Source organism: Pseudophryne corroboree, chromosome 2 (assembly GCF_028390025.1).
Source record: "Pseudophryne corroboree isolate aPseCor3 chromosome 2, aPseCor3.hap2, whole genome shotgun sequence".
NCBI classification, from domain to species: Eukaryota; Metazoa; Chordata; class Amphibia; order Anura; family Myobatrachidae; genus Pseudophryne; species Pseudophryne corroboree.
The window spans coordinates 553098660-553121540 of record NC_086445.1 but is presented as its reverse complement, the minus strand read 5'-3'; the positions used below and the strand labels follow the sequence as shown (position 1 = coordinate 553121540).

Genomic DNA, 22881 nt, shown 5'->3' with positions numbered 1-22881 from the left:
CCCGTCCCAAGTGCGGGTTGTCTGCAATACTTGTATATAGTTATTGGTTAACTAAAGGGTTCTTGTTGAGCCATCTGTTGAGAGGCTCAGTTATATTTCATACTGTTAACTGGGTATAGTATCACGAGTTATACGGTGTGATTGGTGTGGCTGGTATGAGTCTTACCCGGGATTCCAAATCCTTTCCTTATTGTGTCAGCTCTTCCGGGCACAGTATCCTAACTGAGGTCTGGAGGAGGGTCATAGAGGGAGGAGCCAGTGCACACCAGGTAGTCCTAAAGCTTTCTTTAGTTGTGCCCAGTCTCCTGCGGAGCCGCTATTCCCCATGGTCCTTACGGAGTTCCCAGCATCCACTACGGACTACGAGAAATAGATTTACCGGTGAGTAAAATCGTATTTTCTGCGGCTACTGCAGGTAAGTCGACATTCTTGCCTAATGCTCCTGCGCCGGAGAAAAAGACACATCACTCTCAGATGCAGTCCTTTCGGCCCAATAAATACAAAAAGGGTAAAGATTCCCCTTTCTTTGCGGGTAAAGGAAGGGGAAAAGGAAAAAAGTCGACTGCGTCTCCAGGATCACAGGAGCAGAAATCAACCTCTGCTTCTGCCAAATCTTCAGCATGACGCTGGGGTTTCCTTGCGGGAGTCCGCTCAGGTGGGGGCACGTCTGAAACTCTTCAGTCAGATTTGGGTTCAATCTGGCCTGGACCCGTGGGTCTTACAAATAGTGTCCCACGGGTACAAACTGAGTTTCAAGACATTCCCCCATGCCGATTTTTCAAATTAGCCTTACCAGTTTCTATCACAGACAGGGAAGTGGTGACAGCAGCAATACAAAAATTGTGTCAGGATCAAGTCATTGTCCTGGTTCCATTGTCACAACAAGGAGAAGGGTTTTATTCAAGCCTCTTCGTAGTTCCGAAGCCGGACGGCTCGGTCAGACCGATTCTAAACCTGAAGACACTGAATCTCTACCTGCAAAGGCTCAAGTTCAAGATGGAATCTCTGAGGGCAGTGATTTCCAGTCTGGAGGAAGGGGACTACATGGTGTCAGTGGACATAAAAGATGCCTACTTTACATGTTCCCATTTATCCTCCACATCAAGCTTATCTGAGATTCGCAGTACAGGATTGTCATTACCAATTTCAGACGTTGCCGTTCGGACTCTCCATGGCACCGAGGGTGTTCACCAAGGTGATGGCGGAGATGATGGTTCTCCTTCGACAGCAAGGAGTCGATATAATTCATTACCTGGACGATCTCCTGATAAAAGCGAGGTCCAGGGAAAGGTTGGTGCAGAACATTGCACTCTCCCTGACAGTACTTCAACAACACGGTTGGATCATACATTTTCCAAAGTCACAGTTGGAACCAAAGACAAGATTGTCTTTTCTGGGGATGATACTGGACACAGAAGTACAAAGGGTATTTCATCCAATAGAAAAGGTTATGGAAATCCAGAGAATGGTCAACAAATTCTGAAACCAACGAGAGTGTCGATTCATCAATGCATTCGGTTGTTGGGGAAGTTTGTAGCGGCCTACAAGGCCATACAGTTTGGCCGATTTCATGCCAGAATATTCCAGTGGGACCTATTGGACAAGTGGTCCGGATCCCATCTACACATGCACCAGAGGATAATCCTGTCATGGAAAGCCAGAATTTCACTCCTGTGGTGGCTACACAGTTCGCACCTCCTAGAGGGACGCAGGTTCGGGATTCAGGATTGGATCCTAGTAACCACGGATGCGAGTCTCCGAGGCTGGGGAGCAGTCACTCAAGGGGAAAGCTTCCAAGGAAGATGGTCAAGTCAAGAAACTTGTCTTCACATAAACGTTCTGGAGTTGAGAGCCATTTACAACGGCCTTCTACAAGCGGTGCATCTTCTTCAAGATCAACCCGTACAGATGCAGTCGGACAATGTAACAGCAGTTGCGTACATAAACCGTCAGGGCGGAATGAAAAGCAGAGCGGTGATGGCAGAGGTGACAAAAATCCTCCTCTGGGCAGAAAGACATGCAAGAGCTCTGTTGGCAGTTTTCATTCCAGGAGTGTACAACCGGGAAGCAGACTTCCTCAGCAGACACGATCTCCATCCAGGAGAATGGGGCCTCCACCACGAAGTCTTCGCAGAGGTAACAGGTCTTTGGGGAGTTCCTCAAGTAGACATGATGGCATCTCGTCTCAACAAGAAGTTTCAGAGATATCTCATTGTCCCAGACTGGCCAAGGAGGGCTTGGTATCCAGATCTTCAGGAGTTGCTCATAGAAGATCCTCGGCCTCTTCCTCTTCGCGAGGACCTGCTGCTGCAGCGGCCGTGCGTGTATCAAGATTTACCGCGGGTACGTTTGACGGCATGGCTGTTGAGCGCCGGATCCTAGCCCGATAGGGTATTCCCAAAGAAGTCATTCCCACTCTTATTCAGGCCAAGAAAAGAGTAACGTCTAGACATTAACACCATATTTGGAGAAAATGTGTCTTTGTGTGAATCCAAGAAGGCTCCAACGGAAGAGTTTGTTAGGACGTTTTCTCCATTTTCTCCAGGCGGGTGTGGATGTGGGCCTACGATTGGGTTCAACAAGGTCCAGATTTCGGCCTTGTCCGTTTTCTTTCAGAAACAATTGGCCTCCCTTCCAGAAGTTCAGACGTTCGTGAAAGGGGTTCTGCACATCCAACCTCCATTTGTGGCTCCATGGGATCTTAACATGGTGTTGCAGTTCCTTCAGTCGGATTGGTTTGAACCTCTACAGGAGATAGAGTTGAAGTTTCTCACTTGGAAAGTGGTCATGCTGTTGGCCTTGGTATCCGCAAGGAGGGTGTCTAAGTTAGGGGCCTTGTCTCACAAGAGCCCTTACTTGATCTTCCATGAAGATAGGGCTGAGTTAAGAACTCGTCAGCAATTTCTTCCAAAGGTGGTTTCTTCTTTCCATATAAACCAACCTATTGTGGTGCCAGTGGCTACTGACACCTTAGCTGCGTCAAAGTCTCTGGATGTGGTCAGAGCTTTGAAAATTTATATCGCAAGAACAGCTCAGATACGGAAAACAGAGGCTCTGTTTGTCCTGTATGCTCCCAACAAGATTGGGTGTGCTGCTTCTAAGCAGACTATTGCGCGCTGTATCAGAGGTACGATTCAGCACGCTCATTCCATGGCAGGATTGCCTATACCGAATTCGGTGAATGCCCATTCTACTAGAAAGGTGGGCTCATCCTGGGTGGCTGCCCGGGGGGTCTCGGCATTACAACTTTGCCGAGCAGCTACTTGGTCAGGGACAAACACGTTTGATAAGTTTTACACGTTTGATACCTTGGCCGATGAGGACCTAAAGTTTGGTCAATCGGTGCTGCAGGGGCATCCGCACTCTCCCGCCCGTACTGGAGCTTTGGTATAAACCCATGGTACTGAAGTGGACCCCAGCATCCTCTAGGACGTATGAGAAAATAGGATTTTAATACCTACCGGTAAATCCCTTTCTCCTAGTCCGTAGAGGATGCTGGGCACCCAGCCCAATGCGTACTTTACCTGCAGTTGTTAATTGGTTAAAAATGTGTTCAGCACGGTTGTTGTAATGTTCATGCTCGTTGGCATGTGTTTTGTTGAATGCCATGTTGTGCGGCATGGTTGAAGTGTGAGCTGGTATGAATCTCACCATTAACTTAAAAGTAAATCCTTTCCTCGAAATGTCCGTCTCCCAGGGCACAGTTCCTATACTGAGGTCTGGAGGAGGGGCATAGAGGGAGGAGCAAGTTCACACCCTTGAAAAGTCTTAAAGTGCTCATGACTCCTGCGGAACCGTCTATACCCCATGGTACTGAAGTGGATCCCACCCCAGCATCCTCTACGGACTAGGAGAAAAGGATTTACCGGTAGGTATTAAAATCCTGTTTTAAGCTTGTCTGGCCAGATCAACCGATAATTCAGTGCCCTATTATATGGGATTCCCTACCGGACGTTGAATGTAATGGGTATTATCCAGTGATTAGGACACTGACTTTACCTGCAACCTTGTCTCTTACACACAAGCCGTGCAGTTTTCAAAACAGCTTGCGTGAAGCAAATTGATACTAATTGGACACATTGCCCTCACATATATGAACAGGCTACAAAATAGCAAGCTAGAAATAAATTGTTGCCAGATATGTTGCACCTTCTGCCAAATTAATATTGTGCTGTATAGAATTGCTTTTACTATTTTCTTTCTTTACTGTGAAAGTGAAAAACGGCCGGTGGTTGCTTGTTTACTGATCTTTTTAAATTGTATAATTTATAAAATTCCTGTGCGCTGTAATAAATTGCTTTTCCTTTTTTTGCCATTATGTGTTTGATCCGCTTGGTCATCACTCGAGCATATTCTAGTGCGGGGTGGGTGGTACCAAAACTGGTGTTGGCACATTCCGCTGCGGCAGTGGCGACCTGCTGGGCAGTGCGATATGGGGCTTCGGTGGACCAAGTCTGTCGTGCATCTACCTGGTCCTCTGTCCACATGTTTACCTATTTTTACCTCTGGCGATGCCCACTTTAGGAGTATAGTTCTCCGGTCAGGCAGCCTTAGCGTTCCCTCCCGTGGGGGTGGCGTTTGAACGTTCCATTGTCCAGGGTTCCACCAGCCATGCTGACAAAGAAAAGAGGATTTCTACTTACTTACCACTGATTGCTTTTATCCGAAGCAGTCTGAAGTTCACTGGGTTACTGCTACTCTTTACCGGACTCTCTTAAATAAGTACTGGCATGATGGTTTTACAGGGGGGAGGAGCTTACATTTTAAAGTTACAGTAGTTTAAGTGCCAAACTCCATCCCAACTTGCAATCCCATGGTCAAGTGTCCCACAGCCTGCCTCAGAGAAAATGATAAGAGACCAGAAATCCTCTTTTGCAGTCCTTTAAAACCAGAAGGTGTACAGGAACAGACCAGATAATCCTACAGTACTTCTTGCCTGTAACGATTTCCAAACCCACATTTCAGAGTCCCTGGATTCTTAGGGCTGTCAGTCCAGTTTTCTCATAGTTTGAAAACATTAAGTGTGGTATAGTCATTAACTTATGATAGGTACCAATAAGAGTACAGTATATAGCACCAACAACAACATAGTGGTAGGACATAAGTAAGAAGAAAATGAAGACACCAGATATAGAAGGTTCATGACCCCTATGTTGTAGACTACCAACTTTGCCACCTGATCAGAAGTGTATATTATACATGGCAACATCTACATTTTATTTTTTTTCATCTGCAGCCTATACCATACTGGTTGTACAAGCTACATGGACTAAACATAAACTACAACTGTGAAATATGCGGCAATTATACTTACCGAGGGCCTAAGGCTTTCCAACGCCACTTTGCAGTAAGTATTCCTATATAATAGTTTGTTTTTTGGTCCAGGACCAGTAATTGGTTATCTGATCCATTGACTGGAGAGAAAATTGTGGCTTGTTTTATCCATATCTACTTGCTGTAATCTTAATATAGTTTAGTGTTGATGCTTTTGCTGTCATTGTGTGGACAATACTTGTGAGAACTGGATGTTCATGCATAGATCTTTTATAGATAACCGTTCTTCAGAAATGACCATTATTTTGGTCCTCTTTAACAGGAATGGAGACATGCGCACGGCATGCGGTGTCTAGGCATCCCAAACACTGCTCACTTTGCCAATGTCACACAGATTGAGGATGCTGTTTCATGTAAGTGATATATCTTATTCTTTCTCAATATACAATATATCCTTAACATGGCATTTAACAGAAGCTGTTAAACAGTGTTTGCTAACTTACGTCACAGGTTTGCTTCACAAGCTATTTGAAACATTTTTAAATACATCCAGCATAATGTGTAAGATGTTATTTGTAAATAAATGGTTCAGAAAACAAAATATATAGCCACTGTTAGGTAAAAATGCTGTCCACATTGATATGCGTACAGCAGCTGAGGAGCGCTGCTAAACAGTATGACAATAGGTATGCCAGAGTTACTGTGATGAATGGGTCATTTTTAAACTTAAGCGACTGTAAAATAAACATGCTTTCCACAAATATTTAGGATAAAAACCTTTCTCTAGCATCCATAAGGGATATTGGGGACACATTAGTACGACGGGTATAAACGGGGGCCAAAGGAGCCAGTTCACTTTAAATTTCTTCAACTGGGTGGTGTGCTGGCTCCTCCCCTCTATGCTCCCTCCCACAGACAGTTTAGAAAAAAGTGCCCTCAGGAGAGGATGCACACTCCTTCTAGCTGCAGAGTTTTCTTCAGTTTATTTTAAAACATTTGTTTCTCTGACGTCCTAGTGGATGCTGGGAACTCCGTAAGGACCATGGGGAATAGCGGGCTCCGAAGGACACTGTGCACTCTAAGAAAGAATTAGGACTACCTGGTGTGCACTGGCTCCTCCCTCTATGCCACTCCTCCAGACCTCAGTTAGAATCTGTGCCCGGCTCGAGATGGATGCACACTAGGGGCTCTCCTGAGCTTCTAGAAAAGAAAGTATATTTAGGTTTTTTATTTTCAGTGAGATCTGCTGGCAACAGACTCACTGCTACGAGGGACTTAGGGGAGAGAAGCGAACCTACCTGCTTGCAGCTAGCTTGGGCTTCTAGGCTACTGGACACCATTAGCTCCAGAGGGATCGAACACAGGCCCAGCCTTGGTCGTCCGGTTCCGGAGCCGCGCCGCCGTCCCCCTTGCAGAGCCAAAAGCAAGAAGAACGTCCAGGAAATCGGCGGCTGAAGACTCCGGTCTTCATTAAGGTAGCGCACAGCACTGCAGCTGTGCGCCATTGCTCCCCATGCACACCACACACTCCGGTCACTGATGGGTGCAGGGCGCTGGGGGGGGGGGGGGGGGGGGGGGCTGCAATTAGATTACCTTATATTGGCAAAAAACACACATAATATAGTCATTAAGACTATATATGTGTAAAATCCCCTGCCATTATATCCATAAAAAAGCGGGAGAAGTCCGCCGTGAAGGGGGCAGGGCTATCTCCCTCAGCACACTGGCGCCATTTCCTCTCACAGCTCCGCTGGAAGGACGCTCCCCAGGCTCTCCCCTGCAGTTTCCAGGCTCAATAGGGTAAAAAAGAGAGGGGGGGCACTAAATTTAGGCGCAAATATTGTGTATTATAGCTGCTATAGGGTAAATCACTTTGTGTAGTGTAACTCCCTGCATTATATAGCGCTGTGGTGTGTGCTGGCATACTCTCTCTGTCTCCCCAAAGGACTTTGTGGGGTCCTGTCCTCAGTCAGAGCATTCCCTGTGTGTGTGCGGTGTGTCGGTACGGCTGTTTTGACATGTTTGATGAGGAGGCTTGTGTGGAGGCGGAGCAGGTGCCGATAAATGTGATGTCACCCCCCCCTGCGGGGTCGACACCTGAGTGGATGGATATGTGAAAGGAATTACGCGACAGTGTCAACTCCTTACATAAAAGGTTTGATGACATAGCAGATGTGGGACAGCCGGCTTCTCAGCCCGTGCCTGCCCAGGCGTCTCAAAAGCCATCAGGGGCTCAAAAACGCCCGCTACCTCAGATGGCAGACACAGATGTCGACACGGATACTGACTCCAGTGTCGATGACGATGAGACTAGTGTACATTCCAATAGGGCCATCCGTTACATGATTACGGCAATGAAAAATGTGTTGCACATTTCTGACATTAACCCTGGTACCACAAAAAAGGGTATTATGTTTGGGGAGAAAAAGCAACCGGTGGTTTTTCCCCCATCTGATGAGTTGAATGAAGTGTGTGATGAAGCGTGGGCTTCCCCCGATAAATTGGTAATTTCTAAAAAGTTACTAAGGGCGTACCCTTTCCCGCCAGAGGACAGGATACGTTGGGAGACATCCCCTAGGGTGGATAAAGCGCTCACACGCTTGTCAAAGAAGGTGGCACTACTGTCTCCGGATACAGCCGCCCTAAAGGAGCCTGCGGATAGAAAGCAGGAGGCTATCCTGAAGTCTGTATATACACACTCAGGTATTATACTGAGACCGGCTATTGCTTCAGCATGGATGTGCAGTGCTGCAGCTGCGTGGTCAGATTCCCTGTCTGATAACATGGATACCCTTGACAGGGACACTATATTGCTAACTGTAGAGCATATTAAAGACGTAGTCTTATACATGAGAGATGCACAGAGGGATATTTGCCAGCTGGCATCTAGAATAAATGCAATGTCCATTTCTGCCAGGAGAGTATTATGGACTCTGCAGTGGACAGGTGATGCGGATTCTAAAAGGCACATGGAGGTTTTGCCTTACATGGGTGAGGAATTGTTTGGGGATGGTCTCTCGGACCTCGTTTCCACAGCGACGGCTGGGAAGTCGTCATTTTTACCCCATGTTCCCTCACAGCCAAAGAAAGCACCGTATTATCAGGTACAGTCCTTTCGGCCCCAGAAAGGCAAGCGGGTTAAAGGCGCGTCCTTTCTGCCCAGTAGTAGAGGGAAAAAGCTGCACCATACAGCCAGTTCCCAGGAACAAAAGCCCTCTCCCGCTTCCTCTAAGTCCACCGCATGACGCTGGGGCTCCACAGGTGGAGCCAGGTGCGGTGGGGGCCCGTCTCCGGAACTTCAGCGACCAGTGGGTTCGCTCACGGGTGGATCCCTGGATTCTACAAGTGGTATCTCAGGGGTACAAGCTGGAATTCGAGACGTCTCCCCCTCGCCGTTTCCTCAGATCAGCGTTGCCAACTACTCCCCCAGACAGGGAGGCGATGCTGGAGGCCATTCACAAGCTGTAGTCCCAGCAGGTGATAACCAAAGTACCCCTCCTTCAACAAGGACGGGGTTACTATTCCACAATGTTTGTGGTACCGAAACCGGACGGTTCGGTGAGACTCATTTTAAATTTGAAATCCTTGAACACTTATATAAGAAGGTTCAAGTTCATAATGGAATCGCTCAGGGCGGTTATTGCAAGCCTGGACGAAGGGGATTACATGGTATCACTGGACATCAAGGATGCTTACCTGCATGTCCCCATTTACCCTCCTCACCAGGAGTACTTTAGATTTGTGGTACAGGACTGTCATTACCAATTCCAGACGTTGCCCTTTGGTCTGTCCACGGCACCGAGGGTATTTACCAAGGTAATGGCCGAAATGATGATACTCCTTCGAAAAAAGGGAGTTATAATTATCCCGTACTTGGACGATCTCCTTATAAAGGCGAGGTCCAGGGAACAGTTGTTGATCGGAGTAGCACTAGCTCGGGAAGTGCTACAACAGCACGGCTGGATCCTGAATATTCCAAAGTCGCAGCTGGTTCCTACAACGCGTCTACTGTTCCTGGGGATGGTTCTGGACACAGAACAGAAAAAGGTGTTTCTCCCGGAGGTGAAGGCCAAGGAGTTGTCATCTCTAGTCAGAGACCTCCTAAAACCAAAACAGGTGTCTGTGCACCACTGCACGCGAGTCCTGGGAAAGATGGTAGCTTCTTACGAAGCAATTCCATTCGGCAGGTTCCATGCAAGGATCTTTCAGTGGGATCTGTTGGACAAGTGGTCCGGATCGCATCTTCAGATGCATCGGCTGATAACCCTGTCTCCAAGGGCCAGGGTGTCGCTGTTGTGGTGGCTGCAGAGTGCTCATCTTCTAGAGGGCCTCAGATTCGGCATACAGGACTGGGTCCTGGTGACCACGGATGCCAGCCTTCGAGGTTGGGGGGCAGTCACACAGGGAAGAAACTTCCAAGGACTATGGTCGAGTCAAGAGACTTCCCTACACATAAATATTCTGGAACTAAGGGCCATTTACAATGCCCTAAGTCAGGCAAGACCCTGCTTCAACACCAGCCGGTGCTGATCCAGTCAGACAACATTACGGCGGTCACCCATGTAAACCGACAGGGCGGCACAAGAAGCAGGAAGGCGATGGCAGAAGCCACAAGGATTCTCCGATGGGCGGAAAATCATGTGTTAGCACTGTCAGCAGTGTTCATTCCGGGAGTGGACAACTGGGAAGCAGACTTCCTCAGCAGACACGACCTCCACCCGGGAGAGTGGGGACTTCATCCAGAAGTCTTCCAAATGATTGTACACCGTTGGGAAAGGCCACAGGTGGACATGATGGCGTCCCGCCTCAACAAAAAGCTAAAAAGATATTGCGCCAGGTCAAGGGACCCTCAGGCGATAGCTGTGGACGCTCTGGTGACACCGTGGGTGTACCAGTCGGTTTATGTGTTCCCTCCTCTGCCTCTCATACCCAAGGTACTGAGAATAATAAGAAGGAGAGGAGTAAGAACTATACTCGTGGTTCCGGATTGGCCAAGAAGAGCTTGGTACCCAGAACTTCAAGAAATGATCTCAGAGGACCCATGGCCTCTGCCGCTCAGACAGGACCTGCTGCAGCAGGGGCCCTGTCTGTTCCAAGACTTACCGCGGCTGCGTTTGACGGCATGGCGGTTGAACACCGGATCCTAACAGAAAAGGGCATTCCGGAGGAAGTCATTCCTACGCTGATTAAAGCTAGGAAAGATGTGACCGCAAAACATTATCACCGCATATGGCGAAAATATGTTGCTTGGTGTGAGGCCAGGAAGGCCCCAACGGAGGAATTTCAGCTCTGTCGATTTCTGCACTTCCTACAGTCAGGAGTGACTATGGGCCTAAAATTGGGTTCCATTAAGGTCCAGATTTCGGCTCTGTCGATTTTCTTCCAAAAAGAACTGGCTTCACTGCCTGATGTTCAGACTTTTGTTAAAGGAGTGCTGCATATTCAGCCCCCTTTTGTGCCTCCAGTGGCACCATGGGATCTCAACGTGGTGTTGGATTTCCTAAAGTCGCATTGGTTTGAGCCACTTTAAACCGTGGAGCTAAAATACCTCACGTGGAAAGTGGTCATGCTGTTGGCCTTGGCGTCGGCCAGGCGTGTATCAGAATTGGCGGCTTTGTCATGTGAAAGCCCTTATCTGATTTTTCATATGGATAGGGCGGAATTGAGGACTCGTTCCCAATTCCTTCCTAAGGTGGTTTCAGCTTTTCATGTGAACCAACCTATTGTGGTGCCTGCGGCTACTCGGGACTTGGAGGATTCCAAGTTACTGGACGTAGTCAGGGCCCTGAAAATATATTTCCCGGACGGCTGGAGTCAGGAAAACTGACTCGCTATTTATCCTGTATGCACCCAACAAGCTGGGTGCTCCTGCTTCTAAGCAGACTATTGCTCGCTGGATCTGTAGCACGATTCAACTTGCACATTCTGCGGCTGGACTGCCGCATCCTAAATCTGTAAAAGCCCATTCCACGAGGAAAGTGGGCTCTTGGGCGGCTGCCCGAGGGGTCTCGGCTTTACAACTTTGCCGAGCTGCTACTTGGTCGGGTTCAAACACATTTGCAAAATTTTACAAGTTTGATACCCTGGCTGAGGAGGACCTTGAGTTTGCTCATTCGGTGCTGCAGAGTCATCCGCACTCTCCCGCCCGTTTGGGAGCTTTGGTATAATCCCCATGGTCCTTACGGAGTTCCCAGCATCCACTAGGACGTCAGAGAAAATAAGAATTTACTCACCGGTAATTCTATTTCTCGTAGTACGTAGTGGATGCTGGGCGCCCATCCCAAGTGCGGATTGTCTGCAATACTTGTATATAGTTATTGCTTAACTAAAGGGTTATTGTTGAGCCATCTGTTCGTGAGGCTCAGTTGTTATTCATACTGTTAACTGGGTATAGTATCACGAGTTGTACGGTGTGATTGGTGTGGCTGGTATGAGTCTTACCCGGGATTCCAAATCCCTTCCTTATTGTGTCAGCTCTTCCGGGCACAGTTTCCCTAACTGAGGTCTGGAGGAGGGGCATAGAGGGAGGAGCCAGTGCACACCAGGTAGTCCTAATTCTTTCTTAGAGTGCCCAGTCTCCTTCGGAGCCCGCTATTCCCCATGGTCCTTACGGAGTTCCCAGCATCCACTACGGACTACGAGAAATAGAATTACCGGTGAGTAAATTCTTATTTTTTTTCGGTATGCTGTTTATGCAACAGCATACCTGCACCGTTGGGGGGGGGGGGGGGGGGGCGGCTGTCACTGGCCTCGCGAGGTGCAGAGCGGCTTCCCTGCTGCAGGACTACCGCCCTGAGAGGTTGTTTGTTCAGCGGGGCACTGCACCTTTGCTGTCGCAACCACAGCACGTTTTTTGAATACATTCCCGTTTGCCCCCGAGGACAGAAAGTTCTGGGAAGAATCTTCATTTGTAGACGTCAGTCTCTCGCCTCTCTAAGAAGGCAGTGCTCCCGGCTCCGGGTGCCTTTACAGTAAAGAACCCGGGGGATAGAAAAATTGAGACCACATTGAAATCTGTCTACATTGCTGCAGGTGTATCTAAAAGACCGGTCATTGCAGGTTGCTGGATGACGCATGCAATTCACTCCCGGCTACTCAAATTCAGGAGAGTGTCTCAGGTGACATGACCCCCTGGTTACTACAGTGACTTTCCTAAAACACATTCAAGACACTGCAAGACTCCTCTGCGATTCCCTAAAGGAGATTGGCAACATTAACGCTAGGACCACTGCTATGGCTGTGTCTGCACGCAGAGCCATATGGTTGCATCAGTGGATTGCAGACTCCAAACGCAATGTGGAATCTCTTCCCGTTACAGGTGAATGGCTCTTCGGAGGTGAATTGGATGCATGGATCTCCCAACGTTACTGCTGGGAAATCCGCGTTTCTTCCCTGCTAGACGTACCTACCCGGGGCCATCTACTCAATCCTTTCGATCCACCAGACTTCAATCTAGGGCCAGGGGTGCATCAAATGCAGCTAGAGGCACCAGGGGTAAACCTAAGAAACCAGCCATTACCGGCTCTCAAGAACAGAGCACCAGTTCAGCTTCCGCAAAAACCTCAGCATGACTGTGCTCGCCCACCACGGGAGGATCTCGAGGTGGGAGCCCGGTTACGTCACTTCAGCCACATCTGCGAGAATTCCTGCCAGGACGCTTGGGTAAGGGACCTTATTTCTCAGGGTTACAAGCTGGAGTTCGTGGGGGTTCTCCCCAGCGATTTTTCAAATCAAGCTTACCAGCTCTGGAAAATATGCATGTTACGCTACTACAGGCTATCACAAAGTTGGTCCAGTCCCAAGTCCTTGTTCCAGTACCCCTGCAACAGCAAGGACAAGGTTACTACTCCAGTCTGTTCGTTGTGCCAAAACCAGGCGGGTCTGTGAGGCCAATTTTGAATCTGAAGTCCTTGAATCCTTACTTAAAGTTTTTCAAATTCAAGATGGAATCTTTGAGAGTAGTGATCGCAGGCCTGGAACATTAGGAACTCCTAGTGTCCCTGGATATCAAGGACGCCTACCTCCATATCCCAATTTGGCCTCCTCATCAGGCCTATCTGAGGTTCGCTCTGCTGAACGATCACTACCAGTTCCAGGCTTTAGCCTTTGGCCTTTCTACAGCTCCGAGGGTGTTCACGAAGGTGATGGCGGAAATTATGTTCCAGCTCAGGGTCCAGGGGGTCAATGTGGTCCCTTACCTGGACTATCTCCTGATAAAGTCGAATTCTAGGGAGCTCCTACTACTCCATATAGATTGCACTATCCAACTTCTGTCACACCACGGATGGATCCTCAATCTACAGAAGTCCCACCTGGAGCCATCTCAGCGGCTCCTGTTTCTAGAAATGATACTGGATACTGTAGCGCAGAAAGTGTTCCACCCAGAGGACAAAGTGAGAACTCTCCAGGAAATGGTTTGCATGGTTCTCCGACCGACTCGAGTTTCCATTCATATTTACATAAGATTGTTGGGAAAGATGGTATCCTTGTACGAGGCCATTCAGTATGGAAGGTTCCATGCCAGACCCTTTCAATTGGACATCCTGAACAAATGGTCCAGTTCCCATCTTCAGATGCACCGGATGATTTATCTGTCACCCAGGCCAGGATTTCACTCCTGTGGTGGCTGCAGTCTTCCAATCTCCGGGTAGGTCCGCTTCGGGATTCAGGATTGGATCCTCCTCACGACAGATGCGAGTCTGAGGGGGTGGAGGGCTGTCACCTTCCGATTAACAGCCTGGAACTTCGGGCCATCTACAATGCTCTGATTCAGGCCTCCCTTCTGCTCTGGGATCAGGCAATCCAGGTCCAGTCGGACAACGCCACGGCTGTGGCGTACATCAATCGACAAGGAGGGACAATAAGCAAGGCCTGAAGTATCAAGAATACTCTTCTTGGCAGAAAGAAATGCGATAGCACTGTCCGCAATCTTCGTTCTGGAAGTAGACAACTGGGAAGCAGACGTCCTGAGTTGCCACGATCTCCACCCAGGGGAGTGGGGCCTGCATCCTCAAGTGTTTCAACAGATCATCGACCAGTGGGGTTGCCTCCAGATCGACATGATGGCGTCTCGCCTCAACAAGAAACTTTGCTGCTGTTGCTCATTAACCAGAGACCCTCAGGCGTGCGCAGTGGTTACACTGACATCGCCTTGGCCTTACCAGCTGGTCTACATATTCCCTCCGATCCGATTGATCCCAAAGGTGCTCAAGAGGATCCAGCATCAAGGAGTACAAGAAATTCTGCTTGCCCCGGGGAGCGTGGTACGCGGATCTTCTGGACATGTCCGTCGAAGACCCTTGGCCTCTGCCACTCAGAAGCGATCTTCTTCAACAAGGACCATTCGTCTACCTGAACTTACGGCGGCTTCATTTGACGGTATGGTGGTTGAACAGAACATCCTAGCTCACAAGGGACTTTCCAAAAAGGTCATTGCCACTATGGTGCAAGCCAGGAAACCTGTGTCGTCAAAACACTGTCATAATATCTGGCGGAGATATGTCTCCTGGTGCGAGGATCGCACATATCCAGCTGCCGAATTTCACTTGGGAAGATTTCTTAGTTTCCTGCAGGCTGGAGTGGATCAAGGCTTACGTCTGGGATCCATTAAAGTTCAGATTTCGGCTCTTTCAATCTTCTTCCAAAAGAAGTTGGCACTACTGCCTGAAGTTCAGACCTTCTTGCATGGGATGCTTCACATCCAACCTCAGTTTGTGCCGCCTATGACACCTTGGGATTTGGATGTGGTATTCCGATTTCTACAGTCCTCCTGGTTTGAACCACTGATGACGGTAAAAATTCACGTGGAAGACTGTGATGTTACTGGCCCTGGCCTCTGCTCGACGGGTCTCAGAATTGGGGACCTTATCGTATAAAAGTCCATATTTGGTCTTTTACGAGGACAGAGCGGAGCTCAGGACTAGGCAACATTTCCTACCGAAGGTCGTCTCTGCGTTCCACTTGAATCAACCGATTGTGATCCCATCAAGTTCTGGCGCTTCTATCCCTCCGGAGGCATTGGATGCTGTGCGAGCCTTGAAGATCTATGTCAAGAGGACTGCTCGGGTCAGAAAGATGGATTCCTTGTTCGTGCTATATGACGCACAGAAAAAGGGTTGCCCTGCTTCAAAGCAGTCCATTTCTCGTTGGCTTCGGCTCACTATTCAGCAAGTCTATGTGTTGGCAGCCTTACCTGTTCCTAAATCTCTGAAGGCCCACTCTTCAAGATCTGTGGGGTCTTCTTGGGCGGCTGGCCGTGAAGTCTCGGCCCTGCAACTGTGCCGAGTGCCTACCCGGTCGGGGAAGAACACCTTTTGTGAAGTTCTACAAGTTTGATACCCTGGCCAAAGAGGATACCCAGTTTGGGCAGGCGGTGCCGCAGATGTCTCCGCATGTTCCTGGAAACTTTGGGACATCCCCATCGTACTAATGTGTCCCCAATATCCCTTATGGCCTACGAGAAAAGGATTTACCGGTAGGTATTTAAATTCCTATTTTATGTATGCGTAACATATTCTTGATAACTGATTCCATACATATAAATTGGTTGGGTATGAAATCCTGGCTGTCAGTATCCCAACACTGAGAATGCCAACGGCTTCCAGCTAAGTATTTTACTCCTACCCCATAACCCACACTTCTCTGCAGTCTAACCTTAACTTCCACCCATCCATGCAACTTAATACTAACCCTCCCCCTGGTGCCTAACCCTCATACTCACCTTGGGAATCTGTTTGCATTGTCTGTGTCTAGATTGTGACTGCCAGGCTTCTGACAACATCCCATATAAATTATCTTCAAAATGGAAAGCCATAGGAGAATGGTCTATCTACATCAGGAAGTTTTATAGCTACAGATAGAAAGACACATACTTCCTCAAGTGGTTATTATGGCAACAAACCAGAACACTAAAAAGCTATTTTTCTCTAGAAAATTCCAGATACTTGAGTGGACAAATTGTCAGTCCTGTGGGACTTTCAGCTACTTAACGAATTCCCAACATTTCCTCTCCTTTTTCAAATGCTAAGAGAGATTGAATAAATTATAGCAATTCTTCTGGTTTGGCCATGGCAACTTTACCAGCACTGTAGTGCAAGAAATCCTTTTTAAATCCCTATGTGACTAAAGTCATTTTAAGAGCCTATCCAGCTTTCTTGACAGATGTTGTATCTTATGTTTCTTATCAACCACAATGTTTTGTTACCAGTTTCCTAACCAGAGATGACAGGTCGGAAAGAGAAATGGTTGCATTCACTAGATCCAGTGAGAGCAATTGCTCTGCATTCAGAAAAATAGGTCATAGAAATGCAGAACAGAAATGTATTCCATTGTGTCCACAGAAAGGTCATGCCTTTCCAAGCAAGCCATGTCCAGATAGATTAAGAAGTAGTAATACAGTCCTACAAGAAGAATGAGCATAAGGTGCCAGAAATACTTAAAACTCACTCAGATCGAGCGGTGACAGTCTATTGGGCAAAAGTTCTCAGGTCTCCGTAACGGAGCTTTGAGAGGCATTAGCCTTCTATATAGTCTGTAAGAATTGGCTATATTATCTATCTCTGAGACATGTTCTCCACACAGCCACTACGTTTCCTTATGCAGTATGTGTGGCTTGGTTTATGTATAGCCCTCCCAAGTTATTGCTTGGGTATGTCCAATTGTAATGGAGTATTGATGGAGTAAACAACAAATGTATAATAACCAATAATTTTCTTTAAAATGTAGGGTACTTGCAGGGGAAGCTACCCATTGAAAGGGCTGCCATGCCATAGTTCTAAGAAAAGGATATTACCAGTAATTATAGTTTGCTGTTTTGTTAGGAGCTATCTAACTTAACACCTGAACACATTTCATACATGACCAAACAAAAATTGTTCCTCTGTATAAAAACACCAGGACAATAATACCTTTGCATGATTGTGTTGTCTTCACTGTAGACTGTTGCAAAGTACTCCTTTCTCATCAGTGATTTTCTTGGCTCAAGTTTTCTATAGAAAACATGCTATTACTATTGTGTGAAGCCCTGCGTGTTTTTATTTCTTTATAGTGTGGTCAAAACTCAAGCACCAGAAGGCATCAGAAAGGTGGCAGCCTGACACTGAGGTAAGCCAGCTATGACACAGCAGTCTGGTCAGAAATAAAGAATACTGACATGACCATTAATGAAGACTTGCGAGATGGAACGAAACAGTTTGTTAGTCTTAAATCTAGTTACTTTCACTTCAGTACTTTTAGTGTCGTTTATAGGAAATAAAACCTTCAGGGATTTGACACAACCCTCCTAGGTATATAGCTTGCTGGTCTTTTGGCACAAGCCCTGTTGTTCAGGTTTGTCTCCTGTGTTCAGCTCTCATGCAACCCAGCAACTGATGTCAACGCAGTGTGTTACTGGGGAACAAAATGTGACGTAAGAACTTAATTCAGAGGACACAACTATTGCTTTACTTTATAGTCTACATTTATCATTGTGTTAACTATGTTTTAAAAGCTGGCACATGCTTTATGTTAAATGCAAAGTATAGGAAACCATCAACCAGGTGATATAAAGTACCGAAAACCCCATAATTACAGCAGAATCCATGGTTTTCTGGTGGAAGAAAAATACATATTCAAGTTATAGCTTCTATACATTTACATTGAGTTTCAAACCCTAACCAATACTTCAGTATATGGAGAAGTGGTATCTGAGGGCATCATCTATTAATACATTAGATTTCATGGCTCTGTTGAAATGAAGGGGTTTTATGTTAATAGTTCTATTGAATTGTCCAGTAACAAATAATCATTAATCCATGTATCTTTTTGTACAGGAGGAATATGAAGATTCAAGTGGGAACGTTGTGAACAAGAAGACGTATGAAGATCTGAAACGCCAAGGACTCCTCTAATAGCAATCCCTCTTTCTAGAAGTACCATTCTGGTTTAACTGTATTAAATTCCAACTTTATTTGTTTGCAGGAGCCTAGTCATCATTGTGGCTTGTACATGTATGATTGTCTTTTTTTTTTAATTAAAATGCGAGCAACATTTTCAGTAAGGTTTGTAAGTATTCTGTTTGGGAATTACCAAAAAATGTCTGTGAAAGAAAACTATATTGGGCTGAGGGCACTTTGCCCTACGACTATGTAGTGCCAACTGCATGGCATGGCAACCCCACATGAGTCACAGCTATCCCATGGGCTATGTATGTGATTTCCTGAAACTTTCCAGATGATCCCATTTCTGTGGTGAGATCCAGAAGACAAACCATATCTGTAATGTATCTGTTACACAGATTCATTACACCAAGTACAGAATTGTGTGTCGTTGATGTGTCAAGCAGTGATAACAACCGATTAACTTTCAGGTAGCACTATTAAGTACACTATATAAAATGATAGGTAGAAACTGACTGGTTGCTATGGGCAACTTCTCCACTGGCTCACTTCACCCTTTTCACTGCTTGATAAATCAACCCGTGCCCCTTTTTTACCTGAACATCTCCTCTAAATAGTGCCTGCTTCTCCGATTGTGCTCTCCACCTTATACCTACTAATGGTCTTCTATTCCACTGTAAAATATCACTGCTCCTTGAATTGCCTCACCCAGTTGGGTATGTTATTTGCATGACACAGTACACAGGTATAAACTAGCAGTGTGATTCCAGTTGCTGGTAGGATGATCTTGTAATCATGGACTGGGCACACTGCACTATTTATTAGCTGTAATGATCAGCACAGATCACGTGCACCTGTCGGGACCTAAAGCTAGCAGCCTTCATCCAGTGATCCATGACTTTAGGCTACTTCCTACTGTATGTTCTGTTGGGGTTCAGAATGAATGACCACTGGTCAGGATGCCGGTAGTCAGAATACAGACGCTGGCATCCCGATGTGTGAAATCCCGACAGAAGGGAGGTATGTAGGTTCCCCCCTGTCACCTAGCCCTCACCTTTCCATAGCCTAACCTTAACCTCCCCTCTCCTTGGTGGTGCTTAAACCTAACCCCACCCTTCCCTCGCAGCCTAATCCTAACCCCTTCCCTGGCCCTAAACCTAACCTGCCCACTATACTGACATTTGGGATGCCGGCATCAGTCTCCTGATCCTGTCGTCATGCCGGTGTCTGTATTTCAACTGCTGGATACCGACAGCCGGCATGTTAACCGCATTCCGTCCCATTTATGGCTCTGGATTTGTGATACAGACTAGCTTTATATGCTTTACTACCTGTTAGCACAATATACAGCAAAAAGGATGCAATTTGTACATTAACTGTTATCATACTTTGGAACCACACTTTTCTCTGACGTCCTAAGTGGATGCTGGGACTCCGTAAGGACCATGGGGAATAGCGGCTCCGCAGGAGACTGGGCACAACTAAAGAAAGCTTTAGGACTACCTGGTGTGCACTGGCTCCTCCCACTATGACCCTCCTCCAGACCTCAGTTAGAATCTTGTGCCCGGCTGAGCAGGATGCACACTAGGGGCTCTCCTGAGCTTCTAGAAAGAAAGTATATTTAGTTTTTTTATTTTACAGTGAGATCTGCTGGCAGCAGACTCACTGCAGCGCGGGACTAAGGGGAGAAGAAGCGAACCTACCTGACTGGAGATAGCTTGGGCTTCTTAGGCTACTGGACACCATTAGCTCCAGAGGGATCGAACACAGGACCCGACCTCGATCGTTCGGTCCCAGAGCCGCGCCGCCGGCCCCCTTACAGAGCCAGAAGCAAGAAGTGTTCCGGAAAATCGGCGGCAGAAGACTTCTGTCTTCAACAAGGTAGCGCACAGCTGCAGTGCTCCTCATGCACACCTCACACTCCGGTCACTGATGGGTGCAGGGCGCTGGGGGGGGGGGGGGGGGCGCCCTGAGGGCAATATAATACACCTTGGCTGGCAAATCTACACCATATATAGTCAGGAAGGCTATATAGGTGTAAAAATACCCCTGCCAGAATTCCAGAAAAAGCGGGAGAAGTCCGCCGAAAAAGGGGCGGGGCTATCTCCCTCAGCACACTGGCGCCATTTTTCCCTCACAGCTCCGCTGGAAGGACGCTCCCTGGCTCTCCCCTGCAGTGTCAAGCTACAAAAGGGTAAAAAAGAGAGGGGGGGCACTAAATTTAGGCGCAGTATATATAATATAAGCAGCTATAAGGGGAAAAAAACACTCATTTATAGTGGGATCCCTGTGTTATATAGCGCTCTGGTGTGTGCTGGCATACTCTGTCTCCCCAAAGGGCTTTGTGGGGTCCTGTCCTCAGTCAGAGCATTCCCTGTGTGTGTGCGGTGTGTCGGTACGGCTGTGTCGACATGTTTGATGAGGAGGCTTATGTGGAGGCGGAGCAGATGCCGATAAATGTGATGTCACCCCCTGCGGGGCAGACACCTGAGTGGATGGACTTGTGGAAGGAATTACGTGAAAGTGTCAACTCCTTACATAAAAAATTTGACGACACAAATATGGGACAGCCGGCTTCTCAGCTCGTGCCTGCCCAGGCGTCTCAAAGGCCATCAGGGGCTCTAAAACGCCCGCTACCTCAGATGGCAGACACAGATGTCGACACGGATACTGATACCAGTGTCGACGATGATGAGACAAATGTAATGTCCAATAGGGCCACTCGTTACATGATTGAGGAAATGAAAACTGTGTTGCACATTTCTGATGTTACCCAGGGTACCACAAAAAAGGGTATTATGTTTGGGGAGAAAAAGCTACCAGTGGTTTTTCCCCCATCTGAGGAGTTAAATGTAGTGTGTGAAGTAGCGTGGGCTTCCCCCGATAAGAAACTGGTAATCTCTAAAAGGTTACTAATGACGTACCCTTTCCCGCCAGAGGATAGGTCACGTTGGGAAACACCCCCTAGGGTGGATAAAGCGCTTACACGCTTATCAAAGAAGGTGGCACTACCGTCTTCGGATACGGCCGCCCTAAAGGAACCTGCTGATAGAAAGCAGGAGGCTATCCTGAAGTCTGTATATACACACACAGGTATTATACTGAGACCAGCTATTGCTTCAGCATGGATGTGCAGTGCTGCAGCTGCGTGGTCAGATTCCCTGTCAGAAAATATTGATACCCTAGACAGGGACACTATATTGCTAACCATAGAGCATATTAAAGACGCAATCTTATACATGAGAGATGCACAGAGGGATATTTGCTGGCTGGCATCTAAAATAAGTGCACTGTCCATTTCTGCCAGGAGAGGGTTATGGACTGGGCAGTGGACAGGTGATGCAGATTCTAAAAGGCACATGGAAGTTTTGCCTTATAAAGGTGAGGAGTTGTTCGGGGATGGTATCTCAGACATAGTTTCCACAGCAACAGCTGGGAAGTCAGCATTTTTACCACATGTTCCCTCACAACCAAAGAAAGCACCGTATTATCAGGGGGCCCGTCTCAAAAACTTCAGCAATCAGTGGGCTCGCTCACGAGTAGATCCCTGGATCCTTCAGGTGGTATCTCAGGGGTACAAGCTGGAATTCGAGACGTCGTGTCCCCCCCCCCCCCCCCCCACCCCCCCCCTGCCGTTTCCTCAAGTCTGCCTTGCCAACAACTCCCTCAGGCAGGGAGGCTGTGCTAGAGGCAATTCACAAGCTGTATTACCAGCAGGTGATAGTCAAGGTGCCCCTCCTCCAACAAGGACGGGGTTACTATTCCACAATGTTTGTGGTACCGAAACCGGACGGTTCGGTGAGACCCATTTTAAGTTTGAAATCCTTGAACACATACATAAAAAAATTCAAGTTCAAGATGGAATCGCTCAGGGCGGTTATTGCAAGCCTGGAAGAGGGGGATTACATGGTATCACTGGACATCAAGAATGCTTACCTGCATGTCCCTATTTACCATCCCCACCAGGAGTACCTCAGATTTGTGGTACAGGATTGTCATTATCAATTCCAGATGTTGCCGTTCGGCCTGTCCACGGCACCGAGGGTTTTTACCAAGGTAATGGCCGAAATGATGATACTCCTTCGAAAACAGGGAGTTTTAATTATCCCGTACTTGGACGATCTCCTGATAAAGGCGAGATCAAGGGAGCAGTTGTTGGTCGGGGTAGCACTATCTCAGGAGGTGCTACAACAGGACGGTTGGATTCTGAATATTCCAAAATCGCAGCTGATCCCTACGACACGTCTACTGTTCCTAGGGATGGTTCTGGACACAGACCAGAAAAAAGTGTTTCTCCCGGGGGAGAAAGCCAAGGAGCTGTCATCTCTAGTCAGAGGCCTCCTAAAACCAAAACAGGTATCGGTGCATCATTGCACGTGAGTCCTGGGAAAAATGATAGCTTCCTACGAAGCAATCCCATTCGGCAGGTTCCAAGCAAAAACTTTTCAGTGGGACCTGTTGGACAAGTGGTCCGGATCGCATCTTCAGATGCATCGGCTGATAACCCTGTCTCCAAGGACCAGGGTGTCTCTGCTGTGGTGGCTGCAGAGTGCTCATCTTCAAAAGGGCCGCAGATTCGGCATACAGGACTGGGTCCTGGTGACCACGGATGCCAGCCTTCGAGGCTGGGGAGCAGTCACACAGGGAAAAAACTTCCAAGGACTATGGTCAAGCCAGGAAACTTCCCTGCACATAAATATTCTGGAACTGAGGGCCATTTACAATGCCCTAA

The 22881-nt window shown here is 47.5% G+C and overlaps 1 protein-coding gene across 1 annotated transcript in view; it reads left to right on the top strand.

The window, feature by feature from the left end:
- SF3A3 (splicing factor 3a subunit 3) overlaps positions 1-18310 on the top strand; it is a 132174-nt gene extending 113864 nt beyond the window's left edge. The window contains exons 14-17 of the mRNA XM_063954331.1: positions 5237-5347; positions 5597-5687; positions 17321-17376; positions 18084-18310. Coding sequence (XP_063810401.1) covers positions 5237-5347; positions 5597-5687; positions 17321-17376; positions 18084-18161 — 336 coding nt within the window. The 3' untranslated portion in view covers positions 18162-18310. The remainder of the gene's footprint in view (positions 1-5236; positions 5348-5596; positions 5688-17320; positions 17377-18083) is intronic.
- Positions 18311-22881: the final 4571 nt, after the last annotated feature.